This window comes from Strix aluco, chromosome 5 (assembly GCF_031877795.1).
Source record: "Strix aluco isolate bStrAlu1 chromosome 5, bStrAlu1.hap1, whole genome shotgun sequence".
Lineage (NCBI taxonomy): Eukaryota > Metazoa > Chordata > Aves > Strigiformes > Strigidae > Strix > Strix aluco.
Genome location: NC_133935.1, coordinates 3,756,202 through 3,772,746, shown reverse-complemented (window position 1 = coordinate 3,772,746; position 16,545 = coordinate 3,756,202). Strand labels below are relative to the sequence as shown.

At 44.2% G+C, this 16,545-nt stretch overlaps 1 protein-coding gene across 1 annotated transcript; it reads right to left on the bottom strand.

Annotated features, from left to right (window-relative positions):
- Positions 1-234: 234 nt before the first annotated feature.
- On the bottom strand, positions 235-15,024 carry BCL2L14 (BCL2 like 14). Its single transcript, XM_074825282.1, has 6 exons — positions 14,862-15,024; positions 6,295-6,738; positions 3,590-3,754; positions 2,659-2,726; positions 1,351-1,623; positions 235-795 (listed from the first exon to the last, which is right to left on the bottom strand). The coding sequence occupies exons 2-6, from the start codon at positions 6,728-6,730 to the stop codon at positions 754-756; spliced, it is 984 nt and encodes a 327-aa protein (XP_074681383.1). The 5' UTR covers positions 6,731-6,738; positions 14,862-15,024; the 3' UTR covers positions 235-753.
- Between the last annotated feature and the right edge of the window lie 1,521 nt (positions 15,025-16,545).

Genomic DNA, 16,545 nt, shown 5'->3' with positions numbered 1-16,545 from the left:
GGAGAAGTTTTAAATTTCTCAGACTACAAAGCTCACACAGGGCTTGTATCTTCCACATTAATGGACAAAATAATGTTGTAAAAGTCAACATCTATTGCACTATGCTTTGAAGGGGTTTAAAACAGAAGAGTTCAAATTAAAAGCATCTGTAGGTAGATCAAGTCTCTTTTCTTGGGGGAATGGGGAAGGCACTGGAGTAAAAACCCCTCCTTTGCCTTACTTGGTCCCTTTTAGAAGTATAAAATGGCATCAGTACTTTGGAGAACCTAATCAGAGAAAGAGGAGAGAGAGGAAACCGATAGCAGTGTGTTGGTATGTCTTGTAACGAGAGACTGTGGGATTCATAACAGATGCTACGGCTGTGAACCACCGAAAAGTGGCAGCACTTGTCTCACTTGGTGGATGGTTGATCACAGTCCAGTGGTTCTTGATTGCATACTTTGATATTTTCCCTCAGTTTTCACTTTAACACCCATCCACAGGAGCAGTGGCAAGCATCTCTACTCGGAAAGGTACCTAAAATCGCTGTCCATCGGGCTGAATGTTCCAGGGGAGTTGGAGGTGCCTTCATAACCACTGAAGAACACTTCTACATCAGTACTGGCTTTAAGAAGGGGGAGTGTTACCCATCAGAGTTAGCCATGGAAAAATTAAAAATATATAGCCACTAATCACTGCGGCGTTGGATTGTGGTAAGATCCTGTGTTCCTTAGCTGAAGGCTCCTGCACCCTGACGAATGAATTCAGTGATGATTACTCTACTTCTTCCTGATCCGGTGAAGTCAGAGCCTTCTCCTGTAACATAGAAAGAAAAGTTACAATTTTAAAAGCAATGGAGACCCTCACCCTAATTTCAGCTCTGCTGAGGTCAGCCAGTAGGTTTGCCAGGAGGATTTCCTGGCCTCATGTGCTGTCTATTCTTATGGATATAGGTTGTGCACCTGCTGAATGTTTCCATTCATTTCATGAAGCACAAAAGGACTAGGATGACTGTATGAACTCCTGAACTACTGTGCTGTCCCCAGAACTTGCCAGCAGCACACTTTTACGGAGAAGTATAGGATTAGGGCAAGTATGACGTTTCTTGGTGTTTCTTCCAGCCTTCAGCTATTTGTGGTGGAGAGACTGTGCCGGGAATGGTATTTTATACTTAACAACCCTCCACGAATGTCTTCTATTGATTTTTGGACATATGTAAATAAAAAACATTCAGCATAGAAGATGTTTTCTAGCAAGTAATTCCACAGCTGGAGTATGCACTGTGTTAAAGAACATGCAGTTTGGTTTGGTTTGCTTCTGGCCCATGTTAGGGGGGCCAGAAGCACAAGTCAAGGGAGGCAAAATGCATACCCAGCCACCCTGGTCCTGAATCCACGGCCTGAAGTGTTCTCTGAGGTACTTTAATCCGAAGCCCAAGACCAGGTTCATGGGATGGTTGTCCACAGCGGTAAGTCTGGTGGCAACTTCCATTGTAAAGGCAACTTTTGTGACTTGTACTTGGCCTCCTGGCTCGTTTGTTGAATCTGCTGAGACATCCTCCAGGAACGTATCAGTGATCCTCTCGAAGAAGGTGTAGGACAGCATGTCTTTAAAACACTGATGGAAAACCCTGTCCTTTTTGATCTGAAAATAAGAATAAGGATTTGTTAAATCGAGCCACTTCTGTCAGAATTGCTTTCCCCATCTCATCGGGAAAGGAGAGCATCTCCAGGTAATACATGCAATATGGTCTAATCATGGTGAGGAATGCCAGAGATGACACACACACCCCCATCTCGCTGCAAAGCTGCTCCCTCAGGCTCTGGAGGTGGCTCTATGTTTTTTCCTCAAAAATAATCTTCAGTTTTTTGAATGAAAGAAGCGGAAAGAGAGAAAGAAAGCGAAACGAGTGTGACCCTGGTATTGAGACCTGCAGGTGAGGAGACATGGGAACACAGGAGCAGTGAGAAGATGACAGTAGAGGCAAGGTTATGAGAAGTGCTGGCAAGAGCTGCTGTGCTGAGCTTCTTTTGCTCAGTCACCGTCTTTGCGATGCTTCTTACTGCATCTGGGTACCCCTCTGCTGCAGGAGCTGAGCATGTCCTCCATCTTGGAGTTTATCTTTACAGAGCAGAAGGGGCAGCTAAAGAAGGGAGTAAAGGGAACAAATCCCTGTGTTTTTAACAGAAAAAACAGGCACTCCAACTAATGGACTCAGGCAGGGGTTCTTCTATAACTTTCGGGCAGGACTTTCTAAAATGCACACAGAAGATTTATTTCCCTTTCCGTACAAGAACTCTCAAAGCTTTAGAGTTTCCCTCCCTCCGCTGGGAACAACTTGTATGTCAAATTTAATGTGAACACAAGAGTTTCTCAGGGTCAGTCAAGTGCTCAACGTCCCAGGAAACTCCACGGGAATGATGTGAGTGACTCCTCTTTGAAATGCACAACTTTTTTATTGCCTTCCTCCCCCACCCCAACAGAGATGCCTGCTAGTCCTCTGGTCTTAAGAAAGATTTCAGGATGAATGGTGAAGGTTTCAGAAAGCCCCAACTGTGGAAGGAGAAGTTCAGGATAGAGACAGAGCGTGCTAGGTTACAAAACATTCACTCCCAAGAGAAGAGTAACCTCTCTCTCACACTCCCAGCCTGTGTAGCTCCTGAAAAGAGGAGGAGTTACCTTTTCTTCTAGTCGGTCCCCTGATTGTCTTAACAGTGAAACTATTGTTTGTATTATCTTTTCTTCATCTGTTAAGGAAAAAAAGTAACATAAATATTGCAGCCTTCTAGTAGAATCCAGATAGCAAACTATGGCAAAAGCCTTTGTGTCACTTAATCATGAAAACAGCTGCTATTTTGTGGCAAATTCACAGAGAATTGTGTATCTGGGTTTTAAGCTGAAGCTCACTGTTCGGAGCTGCACCGTGCAGGTACTGCATGGAGTAAGCAATGCAGCCTGATGTTTTGCTCCAGTTAATCTGGGAAAGAGCAGGGTCTTTAACATCCCACTGCCAGCCCTCTGGGCTTTGAGGTGTGTCTGATAACAAGTCAGAACAAAGGAGCAATTTAGTGGAATCCCACAAAAATGGACTTAAAATTAGGGGGGGAAGAAAAAAAATCCCCTCATCATTACCAATTACACCTTCTGCAACTCGTTGGGACAAACTCAGGGTTTGTCAGATTAGAAAATGCAAGTATGGCAGTATCCCTCTTGTAACCAGAAATCCCTAGAAAGCTTGTATTAAAACTAAATCTCTGCAGGCATCATGGAAGACAAGCAGTTCAGGCTTTTAACAGAGATTGAGCAGTGTTTTCCCATCACCAAAGAGGGATTGACCAAGACATTATTGCCCCAACGACTGGTCTTTGGCCTTAGAGCCCCGATGTATTATTCTGCCCCCAGTCCTGCCACTCCTACCCCTGCTCTGCCACCTTATGTCACTGCCTTCGTCCTCCTTTCTTCATGTCACACCTCCTTGGACAAAGCAAACTTCCTTCTTCACAGCATCTTACTGCAGGAGTCCTGCGTGCTTCACCATGTCTAGAGGATGCCTCAGTGTGCAATTCCAACCTGACGTACTGCCCCTCAGCATGAAATTCTTCACCCTTACCATGTTCCTCGCCCTCATGTCCATCAACAGGCTGCCTATTGTCTTGTTCCTGAAGTGGGGCTTGATACATCACCCTGAATGACACGTCTGAAGGAGATTCCTGGGATCTGGAAGTAACAAGCTCGGCAAGTTTGTCTGCAATGTGGTTGACATCTGCTGTTTCACCTGATTGGGGAGGAGGGTGGGAAATAAAGAAAGCAATTAATCTTTCCAGGAAATAATTCAGTGATTTACCCATTTACATGGCCCCTGAGGTGGAAGTGCCCAGAGGTTACCAAGAGCTACATTTCTCCATGCTGGGGTTTTGCTATTGCTTGAGATCAGCTGGTAATAATTTAGAGAGACAAGTAATGCAGAACAACCCCTCTCTAGTATCTGAGCAGCAGTTAGCTATACAGAGGCCATACAGAAGCAAGTGTGAGTGTTGCTCACCAGCATACATCCTTGCAAGCCAGAAGCACACCATGTATTAAGAAATGTGAGAGTTCTGCTCTACAGGATGGTGAATCTTAGGCCTGAGTTGTATTGCCCATGATTAGTTCATATATAGGTCCTGATTCAGAAAAGATGGTGTATTTGAATGCTCTTTCCTTGTTCTTACAGGCTAATCCTGAGCAGAGGAGAAGTAGACTTCACTTCAGAGGCACCTCTAGCACAAAAGCTTCTTATGTCCTTGACACTGTTGTATTAAACAGACATGAATATCGGGAGAACTCAGCAACCAGGACCCTGACTGGCTGGAGGCATCGCTCGGTGAGGGCACTCCAACGGGGATCCTGCTATAGCAAAGAGAGCAGGAGGAGCTGGTGCAAGGTTTGCTTCATCTAAAAAATGCTATTCCTTACAATTCACCTCACAGACCTTGGGATGCAAAACTCGGTCTCCCCACCACCGCTGCCAAGTGGCAGCTCCTGCGTGACCAGCAGACATCAAGACCAGCTCAGCAGCGACCTGACCCATAACGCATGTAAAATTCATGAGCAGAGTTTATTGTGGGGACAGCAGGGGTTAATGCAGACAATAAAAACTGCATTCTAAGACTGGTGAATCAACCCCAAGACATTTTCATCCCCTCACCTGCCTGTAGAGCTTGTCAGGGAGCTGCTAAACTTCCAGAACGGGGATCGGGCTGCTCATTACTTTAGAAACTAAAGATTAGGCAACTGGTTTAAATTGAACAGGCCTTCAATTTAGATAAGTAATCCCCAAAAGCACCCCCATTTGCTCTAGAATGGCCTGACCAAGCTTGTAGTGCAGCTGCTAGAAGTATAAGTGATAAATGATAATCATGTTTTAGGAATTGGTCCAGTAATCTGCTGAAGGGCAGGTAAGGGCCAGATTTAGAGCCAAGAAGGATCCCCAGGGAGGTTAACACCCAGCACGGGGAGGTTTTACCTCGAGGCCATGCTGCAGAAAACTTGGTGATGTGTTGGCAGGGCCATCAAGTGATTGCACCCAAACTCTCCAGCACTTTCCTTCGCAATGTGAAAATAAAACGGACGTAAAACCAGATATCTGGATGCTGACATATGGCCCTGGCAACCAAACAAGGGAAAGTTATAGTTATTTCCCCCTAGTGAAAGGCACTGGGCTGAGGCAGGGAGTCTTTCTTGAGAGACTGACAGCAGGGAGAGTTATGGGCTTGGTGGGTAGGAGCTGGCCCAGGACAGTTAAACTGGTCAGGGGTGGGGCATTAGGCTGGAGAGAGAAGTCAGTGGTGGATAATTTTTAGAAATATCTTTAAATGCAGTGAAAGGGGAGAGCAATCACTGTGACACCAAGAGTATCAAGCTGGGACAAATTAAACAACCCCCTACCTTATCCATATGACAGCAATATGGCAACTTAAAGGGGATACCTCATCCTCCTCTCCCAGTCTTGTACGAGAAGTTAAAATATTAGTTATTATCCAGAGCAGGAAAGGTAAGATCTTATTGCCTGCAGTGCAGCACCTGATGTGGGACAGGCTTTGGGGGCTTATGTGGATGGGATCCCTGGATGCCAGATGGATTACAGCCACCTACCGCCTCTTCTTCCAACACATGGAGGGCAGCTTCAGACTTTGTATAATAGCAACGTGTAAAGGAGACTTAGGTAACTCTGGAAGACTCTTTCCATTTAAGATGCATGGGGGGGTTATGAGAGGTGGCCTGGAGACACGGTCTGCTCTGTGCTTGGGGCTGGTCACAGCCAACTACTTGGCACCAGAGCTTCAAGCAGAATCTAACACTTCTGTCTTTAGTGTGGAATATTTGCTGCATGATAAAGCTCCTTGAACAGGCCTTCAAACAACTTCTCTTCCTTGATTTTAGTGTGGAAGTCTGCAGTCTGACTAGTGTTTTATGTTTTCTTTCTAACCAGGTATGAATAAGAAAAAGCCAATGCTTGGGATAAAAAAAAAAAACAAAAAACAGCCTGTGCAATTGCTTGGAAAAAACCCAACCTGTGCAATTATATGATACTTACCACCTTATGATGGAAAAGAGAAAAGCCAGTTGCAAGCATGAATCTTGTGTGGGCAAGCACTACTGAAGATCTGGGAATCTGCCTTCCTTAGTAGAAATCAATAAAGCTAGTATAAGAGGTGACCAAAAAGTGGAAGAAAACACCTTCCTCCTCCTGCCTTTTCCACAGACCACCAGGCATTTAAGCTATTTAGAGAGAGAGTTAAAGCCAGGCAACAAAAGGAAAGAACTATGACATACCTGTGTGATGCTGAGAATTCCCTTGTGGAAGGATCTCAGGTTGTGTCTCAGAAATGGAGAAATGTGCTGTGCGACTTCCCTGCGGTAACACCAGTGGGGGCTTTTCCCTCGTTTTTCTGCCACAGAGAAAAGATAGGCAAGAGGTAGACAATCTCTTTGTTTTCGCTTGCTCTTTGCTGCGCTGTTGTGTCACGCCACCCTGAAGAAAAAGTCTTTGGCTTGGTCCATCTTTATCCCTTTGATGGTCAATCTCTACTTTTCTTCTGATTGAGGATGATGGTTTCTTTACATTAGCCTCATTTTTCAGAAGTTTCCCATATTTACTCTTAGACAGTCGCCGCTGGGCATAGGCCATCAGGATCTTGTATTCTACGCTGTCTCGCTCATCATCTTCCAGCGGTATTTCTTCCATACTGACATCATTTGGCGAAGACATCTTGGTTCCTGCAAGAACATATTCTTAGTTTTAATGGCTTAAGGAACGGCCTGTTTTTCATTAATACCAACCAGTATTTGACATTTCTAGAGAACCTTTCACCAAACACCTTATAAACCTCAGTGATGTGAACAATATTGCAGTACCCGGGAGCCAGAGAAGCACTGTTTTCTAGGAAGAGAATTTGGTTACTGAGAAATACCTCAGGTGGCAATCAAGGTCGTCAAAGAATGGGAACAAGAGATCTGATACATTGGTTTTAATTGCATTTGGTGGCTTAGACAGGAAAGATCAGGAAATTCAAGGAGTATTCAATGGTTGGGGTACAGTGCATGAAAAGGTGAAAGCCCATAACAATAACTGATTCTTGGGATGGAAAGAAAAACGATTCATCAAAGCACTGCAAAGGAAAAGCCTACGCTGTGGCTCAAATGAGCAAGCATCTAAATACATCAGAACTGAACTTTCAGAGGAAGCTTTGACAAATGCAGGCCCTGAGTGCTCTAGGTAGGAAAGCAAACAAGAACTAGCCCAAGGAAAAATTATGATATTTATCCATCATAATGTTCCCAGCTGCCTTTTTACTTCAGGGGACTCAGGTCAACAATTTTGCACGTTTAACAGCGTGCAATGAGTGGTGTGGTGGTACTTATCTAGTGTAACTTGTTCATGTCCAAATAAACATACCGACCCCACAGCGCACACATGCATTTTGCCATCTTCCTGTTTCTCCACGTATTGTAGCTCATCAAGCCACAGCCTGAAACACTCTTAAACCTTCGCTTAGCACTGGACCCATTTGCCACCAGCCTCCTGGAAGCCAGAGCAACAAGAGGAAGAAACGGGAGTGATCAGCTGCGATGCAGTGACCTAGCTGCTGTGCTTTTTTTTTTTTTAAATTCTCAAAAAGGTGTCTTCTGCAGAGCCCAGGGGAGGTTTTAGTTGTTTGAGCAGGTGGCCCTGACCACCAACAGCAGGCTCTCTGCAACGCCTCTGCTCAATGACCCACGCAAAGTCGAACAAAACTATGCACATACCCAGAACCTGTCACTGGGGCCTCTGTTGCTGACAAGTCAAAATAGGAGGCTTCTGTCCCCATTGCCCTCTCTTAAACAAGTACCAAATTCACTCGCACTGTGCCCTCAGCCTGACAGAGACAAATTTAAGCTAATTTCTTCCTGTCTGGAATATCAGTCAGCTATTAACGAAGCTGAAGAGTCTGGAGAATAAATCCTGTGAGGAGCGATTGAAGGAGCTGGGACTGTTCAGTGTGAGGAGGAGAAGGCTGAGGGGAGACCTCATCACTCTCTACAGCTCCCTGAAAGGACATTGTAGAGAGGTTGGTGCTGGTCTCTTCTCACAGGTGATTAGTGACAGAACAAGAGGGAACGGCTTTAAACTGCAACAGGGGAGGTTCAGACTGGACATTAGGGAAAAATGTTTCCCAGAAAGAGTGGTCAGAGAGTGGAATAGGCTGCCCAGGGAGGGGGTGGAGTCACCATCCCTGGGTGTGTTTGAGGGTCGTTTGGATGAGATGTTGGGGGATGTGGTGTAGGGGAGAACTTTGTAGAGTCGGGCTGATGGTTGGACTCGATGATCCCAAGGGTCTTTTCCAACCTGAATGATTCTGTGATTTGTGCTTTGAACGTAACACTGTTGCTGATACGTATCCAGCAGGATGGAGACTCATGTGTGGGAGTTACACACCATGCACCTCCTGGGTCCAAAGGAGAGTCAGTGGGAATGGGCTGCCTTGCTCCCCATGTATTTTTAACTTCTGCCACTGGGATAAGAGCAAGCTGTCCCTCCCAGTTCACAGCAACCAGACAGCTGTTCCGTAGGAGGCAACTTTCTAGCGCAGCCTTATTCTGCAGGTGTCTGTGGGCACAGCAATGGTGTATGAAGGGACCTGGGTATCCTGTCTCTTCAGAGGTGCTGGGAGGCAAGGCTCAGAGGCAGGGAGATTGCTAGGCTGTGCTTTAATTGCAGATCTTTACTTTGGAGAGGTCTGAAGTTACTAGCTGCTTCCTTCAAACTCCAGAAAACTACAAGTTGTTGCAGTCCGATCCATCTATTAATCACCCTAAAACTTTCTTTTTCCTAAGCACGAGGCTGAAATAAGTCATATATGTATGTATGAAGCACCAGATCTTCACCTGGTGTAAACCATCCTAGTCCCGTGAAAATCCACAGGAGGATACTAGCTCATTTTTAGCAGAAGTCTGGCTTTAAACTTCTGAACGCCTCTATTTGGACCAGACACCTCACCTCACATGCATCTCATTTCACTACTCGGGTATAATGGATACCATTTGTCTTCTGGATACAGGTGGTGTTAGGACTGACACACGTAAAGGGGGTTAATAAAAAAGTTTGAAGTGACTGATTAATCAAAAGATTTCCCTGCCCCAGCAAGTTATGGAGAGAAACAAAGCCCAGCTGATTTGTCTCCTTGTTTTCAATGCCACTTTTATTGTAAGATTTTAACTTCACTTTGGTTAAGTTTCACATTTGTAACCTTTTAAATTTTTTTTTTTTTAAAATGTTTGTGGCACTCTGTGCTGTTTTGCCATTAGCTGCAGAAGGCAACCAATATAACAAAACTTAGATGACCCACTTCCACCATAAGTTGGTTTTTGGTGGTGTTACTGAGACAACAGAAGGAAGAAAAGAAATGTATAAAACTGCCCTTACCAAATGTATGAGCATCAGAAATTAGACCAACTCCAAACTCATGGCTTACATATTCAGCGTTGTCCTTACCAGGGAAGGGGATGAGGAAGGAAAAGGGGAAGAGGAAGGAGAGAAGGAAGGGAGAGAAGAAGGGTAAAAGGGCAAGGAGGAAGAAACCTGGGAGTGTCATATCACAGTTCCTCTAACCTTGCACTGCTAAATGCATCTATGCACCTCACAGTCTGCATCCCATTTTAGAGACCTTGTTTTTTCCTCAAGAGAAAGGATGTTCCAGATACTGCTCTGGGATATCATTGGCTTCCACTTTCACTTTAGGACAGTCACTGAAGAAATGAGAATGGGCATAGCGTGATAGGAAGAAGGGGGGAAAAGTGGAGAAAAAAACCTCACAACATCCATTGGTAGAGACAGGAAAGATTACTTGTTTATCTCTCAGGGAACTGCTAGGTTAAGTCCAGGAGTGAGCCAAAATATAATTTCCCACTGTGCTCAAGTTAAGCTATTGACACACCACCACCCGTGTCTCAAACACATGGCACCAGCCCCTCTGAAATTTTCTTCCCAGCGCAATCCTGGGTGTCAGTTTGCTCAGCTTTCTGCTAGCCGTGTGCTGCAATTCAGTGTTTAGAAATTGATACTTCATGTGGCAAAACATCCCACTACTCTTGGATGAGGCTTTATCCCGATAGCATCCAAGACTGCGTTGTCTTTGAACAGGCTCCTGGGCTTCAGCAGAAGCTCTGTCCTGTGAAGGGCCCAATACTGCACCGAGACCTCTTGCTCGCCAGGTCATGCCAAGGTGAGTCCCTGTTCGCTGGACACGGCCGGGGCAGTTTGGAGGCTGTGGGAGAGGGAGCAAGTTCCCCTCCTCTTGCTGGTTGCTGCCTTGAGATATTCAAAAGGTCAGCAGGAATTCTGCATCTTCTCACAGGGTTCATGAAGGCTGGTTTAATGAACTTGCAAGGGAAACTGAAAGCCCAGCAGGAAAAAGTCAGCAAGAGGCTGTTACAAGAAACAAACCAAGTGGAGAAAAAGAAGTGAGAGCTAGAAATACAGAAAAAAACAAAGGAGAAGTGAAATGATGCAAGACAGGCACGGGGCTCCTGCTCCTTCGTTGCTGCACGTAGGAAGGGCGTGCTGGTGCACACACCACCCTCGGGACGCAGGGGAGCAAAGGTAGGACCTTTTCTGTGCCCCGTGATTGTTTGAGGCCATCTTCCAGTGCAGCCCAGAGGAGCTTAAAGAGTGTTTTAAGCTGCACTGCATTTCTCAGTGTCTGCTACACAGAAAGCAAGGCTACAAGAAATCCCTTCAGCTAGTCAATGAGTCCAGGAACAGGCACTTCCCTTTGCCCCAGAAACCAGACCAAGCATTTATTTCATTTTTGAAGTTTGTCCAGAAATAGAGGGAAAAATTTAAAGGCTATGCCATTCTTTTTCATTATTTAATACCTTATTCAAACTCAGGTTTCTCCTTGAAAATATATAACCTCACTACTCAGATCAGATACCGACTCTACTTAAAACAGCATAGCCTTCCCTACCATGGGTACACTTCATAGATCTAAAATAATTTGTGTAGCATTCATATGTACTCATTTTTCACTAATATAAAGATATAAATAGCCATATAAAAATAGATAAGCTATAGATAAAATTATAAAGTAATTGCATAAAATAATATAAAAATTCATTCCCAAACAGCACCGACAGTAGCATTAAATAACCCTCACATCCCTGTACACTGGGCTATTACTTATACGTTGAGAACAGTCCTACCCAAGGTGGCTGTACAGATAAAAATCAAATAAGAGTTCAAAGGTTGGTCTCCTGAACGAGGCTAAGTGCAGACCGATAGCAGGAGGTACAGTATTATTACAGCTTGCCAGTACGTAACATCAAATAAGCACTCGCACATCAGATGCAGCGGTACAGCTAAACCTGCACCTCGCTCTGATGGGGAACCTCTGAGAAATGAAACAAATTATGCTGGTAAAAATGTGGTATAAGAGCTTCCTTACTGGGACTTTTTTGAGCACTGATGTCTCGGTAAGAAATCTCACCCCTGTGTATACAAGAAGGCCGGAGGAGTGTAAAAGAGAACAAGGAGTCACAGTTTATAGCTCATTTATGACATTACTTACAAATAGCAAGGAAAGGAGGTATCACCACGTGCTGGCAAGCATTTATAAAGGAGACTGCCAGTAGCTAACTTGTTTTTCAGTTAATTCTAAAGTTTGAAATCTTAACTTGTGACTTAAATCTCTCTTTAGACTTACTTCTTCATACTATAACCACATTATTTTTCCAATATCCCATCTGGTGTGGGTCAGAGATGAGCCAGGCCTTTTGCAGAAGCAGCACTCGCTTTGCATGAACTCTTTCTCAGAAATGAATTTCTGTAAAGAACATATTTTAATGCAGGCATTGATTTGGTTTGACAGTTACTTGGAAGTCCTGCTAAAACCCAAATCTGCATATTATTTCCTAGGATGATTAAAAGAAATTTGGAGGATCAGATTATGGAGAGTAGCAGCACGGTCTCATTCTGTCTATTTAAAAACTCCGGTCTAAATTATTTATCTTCTGGAGCTTGCAGGCTCTGAGGGAGCAGTGTTACCTCCTCCCTCTTTACTCTCCTCCAGACCTTTTCTTCCCATTGTCAAATGTCACATCCACGTGCCATTTCCCAGAAAATGGAAACTGAACTGCCAACGCTCGTAGTGGTACATTTAGCTATAACCCTCCATCCACTGCAAGAATTATCTGCCAGGATAGAGAAATTTAGCAAAAACACAGATGGATTTCTGTGAACAGCATGACCAACAAAACCCTCTTTCCTTTGGAGTCTCTGAGAGCCAAGACTGGCTAAACTTGCTCAAGTCCACAAAAATACCCAATCCCCCAACTTGTAGCACTGTAACACCACCCTGGGCCAACTGCAAAGATATTCAACTAAAAGCTTGAGAAGTTTATTATACGAGGCTGAGTGGGCAGGATACACAAAGAAAATCATAAAAAAGATATAAACTAACAGTGTGACTGTTTACTCTTTGTTAGGAGGAAGTGTAGCCTGGAGGTTCAAGTACAGATGGAATAACTGTTGATTTGGAGGGCAGCCAGCTATAGGCCTGTGTTCGGCAAAGCTGGACCAAGTGGTGTCCTGGCTACACCATTTCTCAATAGTTGTATTGGTGTTATTTATTAATTTATAGTTGCATGTATAGCTGCAAACCACCATGGTGGCTAACTCTACAAGTCCTCTCGGCCCCGTGCTCACCACAGACTCCGCTTGAGCCCAAACTTGGGTGCTGGATTGATGCTTTCCCAGTCTCTCCTCTCCTCCTAACCCTGCTGGCATGCCTCCCCTCCTTCCTCCTTATGTGCCCACAGAGCTCAGAGAACGTTCCGTAGGCACGTTCATCTCCCTGCCTCACGGACAGCCCTGGGATTTACCTCCAGAAGGCTCAGGGACCTTGACCAAGCAGAGGCAATGTCAGTGGTGACCGTGCTGTTCGGCTCGATTCCCTGTTACGTACACTCTCTCCAGCGCTAACAAACCCCAGGGAAGCACAGGAAGATGGCTCTGGAGCAAGAGGCAGTGCCTGCCCTGAAAGGCTGAATAGCAAAAGGAGAAACGAGAAGTGAAAGAGGCCCCCCAAATTACCACAGAATCATTATAGAATTGTAATTTAGGTTGGGAAATACCTTTAAGAAACCAACCATGTCCCTGTGCAGCATGTCTACATGTCTTTTAAATACCTCCAGGGATGGTGACTTAACCACTTCCCTGGGCAGCCAGGGTACTTGACAACCCTTTCAGTGAAGAAATATTTCCTAATATCCCATCTAAACCTCCCCTGGTGCAACTTGAGGCCATTTCCTCTCATTCTAACCAACAGTCCTTGGAGAGTTGATAGTCCAAGCTGTTCAGGTCTGGTCTGGCGCTTCTCCCTCAACCAGCAGACAGAAATGCGGTTGCTCGTCTGGGATGCCAGTTCTAAATAAAACACTTTTATTTTTGAGGCAATGCTGGAGAAAGGTGCTAGTAATAAAAGCACTGCTGTTTACATTACTGACTCATCCCAGGTGTGGGTCTTTCCCTTCAGCTCTGCTCTCGCGTACATAGCAGTATGTGATAGTGCAAGGGGAAGTCCCGTGCAAGGGGAAGCAAAGACCATGAGTCCTCTCCTAGCTCTTCAAGCTAGATCCTTTCCTCTGGGTGGATGATCCTAACCTACTGATAGTTCTTGTGGAGAAAAGCAGAACCATCACAGGTCTCCAGAGTTCATTAGTATGTAAGCAACACACTTCGCTGAAGAAATCTTTTGTAGATATCAAGTCAGTCATTCTCATAAAACCCTTAATGGATAAGTATTGTCTGTGCAAGAGACTGAACCATCTTAAACTGTACAGATGCTGTGGAAAGCTGGTTTTACACACAAGCCCACCAGAAAGGCCTTCTCCACGTGGTACTGCAATACAGTTGCCTCTGATGGAAAGCACTAACTTGCAAACTAAAGGATTATGTGCCCCTTATTTAATCTTAACTAAATAGGATGCAACATAACTAGTGAAGGCAGAGCTACACTAGGATGCCAAGGAAAACACCCCTACTGGCAACAGATTTTTCATGAGCACTGTTGTGCAACAGATATAATGCATGAAATATAAAAAAGTCTATGCTGATACATGTCTTTCAGAAGAGAAGGTGTCTGCTAGTCTGCGGCTGTCCAGAACCATTTTCCATATTCAGAGCTGAGAGAACTGCTGAAGACTGAGCCTCTGGAAGAGAAGTGATGCACTACTCGGCTTTCAGCACCAGCAGAAATGGTAAGGCACATTATTTATGAACTCCAGTAGACTAAATCAGCTGCCATTGTGCAGCAAAGATCTGGGAGCAAAAAGGGAATAACAGATCTGCTCACTGATGATTTCAGGGGAGTGTGACACCTGCTGAGTCACCTCCACCATTTACTTGCTTGGATTAGAGTTTCCTTCAGTTGTAAATGAAGGCATTTTACTACCAAGAGGTGACCTAGCTTGAACTGGGCTGACCTGTAAGAACCAGGTGGTGAGGATTTAAGTCTACCTGAATACACTGAATACAAATTTTAAATTCAACCTTCCACAACTAACTGTAGTGTGGTTAGCAGAAAAGGACTTTACTCTGCTTGGCTTGATAGGTCAATCTCTTATTTCCAAAGCACACAGCCAACAGCAGCAAAGCTTGTATGGCAGCTCCAAAAGTCCCAGGGCAGTTCCTTCCCTTTTTGACACCACAGCTAAACCTGAAAGTACATGGTTTGGTACCTAAATTAATCCATTTAATCTGTATACAACTAAGAATCAGAGAGTCTTGTGCTGGGAAGGGCACATTGTAAAGGGAAACATTATAAAGAGAAACGAAGTTCAGAGAAGAAAAGAAAGCTTATTACCTTCCAGGTCTATTGCACCCACCAGCAACCCTGGGTGCTCGCTGATCTCAATTCTTTCTCCTCCTCTTCCAGTGGCTAGACTTGTCTTGCTAGAGCCAGCCTTGCAAGCACAGCACTTCCCTCCAGAAACCTGAAGTTCACTTCTTCCGTTTAATGCTTTCAGTCTTTCATCAAAACATGTGTTCGTAAGCTTTCACTAAGAAGGGTGCTGCACTTGCAATAAAAAAAAGGTGCCCCATGTACTTCCTTATGAGAACAATGTTCAAACATGTCAGCTCGCTTATAAAAAGCAGAAAGGGTAGGGCCGGCCCCTCCTGCATGTGACTTGTTCTCAGAAGTGCACTAGGCAAGGGGAAAGAAGTCTATAGTTCTTTGGGGCTTCTTGCCAAACACTGGGTTTTTTTATTTTCTTCCAAACCCTTTTTTTCTCAATGGTACAAATCAAATAATCATTTTGATACAGGAAGGTTTTTTTTTTAAGTGTTTTGAAATCAGTTATACCTCTTCTTCTATAAACAATCGTAAACTAGTCTATGTTTTTTCTGTTTTTTCGTATGTCGTTACCTTTTTTTTTTCCCCAAACTTATGTTAAACATTAATTAGATAAGATCAGTAAGATACTTGCAACAGTGACATGGTATTGCTCTTGTAACTCGTGGGCCAAAATTGTGGTTTCGTTACCCATGTAACTAACCCCAAGTTAGTTGGGTCAGAAGCACACATCCATTTTAAGAAGGATTTTCACCATGCCAGTGAGCTTCCATTTTTGAAATAAGCTTGCAGACAAAGTCACAGTCTAGGAGGGGCCTGATGCACATGAGACAGCTGAAGAAGGGGAACCCTTGCCTTTATCTGTGGCAAAGAAATAGTTTTAGGAGGTACAGAGGGCTTTCTGACTGGGAGGAGAGCCCTTCTCAGGAACATAAGCACTTGAGGCTGCACCTTCGTCTGAGACCATTGTGCGGAAAATGTCTGTCTGGTGCCTTTCCTGCGAAGGGAGGAATTTACTAGTAGAAACGGAATTATAAGCAGAGCCAATTTTTGCATTTCCAGGGAATAGTGGCTTGGAGTTCACTTATACGTTGCAGGCTTATAGAAGCTTTTTTGTTCGTGTTCACTGAAGCTTTCCACTTCCTTCCTGCTTTCCTAGAGCCAACTGACCTGAGAGAAATAATAGCAGATGGAAAGCCTGCGTATTACAGATTATTAACGATCTGTCATTCTCTGGACTGCAAAAACTTTCGTTTTCTTTTCAAAGAACGCCATACCCCAATGCAGAATATACTTTCTCTGATACTAAGGGGAAAAAAAGTGGTATTTGAGGCCCAGAAAAGGGAAGGGTAGCCTGCTGGAAGCACGAAAAAAGACCTAAAACCCCACCCCTTTAAAAATGCAATTTTGTATTCCATAGCAGCAGTCAGAAAGTGAGAGGACTGAGAAAACACAAACTAACATTGACTCTGCTCCATTTTATCTATTCTATTCCTATAGAAATGATTGCATTGTTGTTCTGTGTTATATCATGACAAAACAGGCATAAATTGGCCATTTTCCACTCAGCACTTGTGTTGAGCTTATAACCAGAGCTGGATGTACAGCCCTGCATAACTTTTGAAATGTACTGACAAAACCTAGTTTTGATTTGATTTGATTTGATTTGATCTGATTTGGTTGAGGCAGCATC

What these genes read in the sequence shown, in the direction of transcription:
- BCL2L14 (XM_074825282.1), bottom strand. Translation starts at nt 6,730, where the DNA reads ATGTCTTCGCCAAATGATGTCAGTATGGAAGAAATACCGCTGGAAGAT. An exon ending in GAATTCTCAGCATCACACAG is followed by an intron (nt 3,755 to 6,294) that starts GTATGTCATAGT and finishes CTCCCCAATCAG; the next exon opens with GTGAAACAGCAGATGTCAAC. An exon ending in TTCAGGACCAGGGTGGCTGG is followed by an intron (nt 796 to 1,350) that starts GTATGCATTTTG and finishes TCTATGTTACAG; the next exon opens with GAGAAGGCTCTGACTTCACC.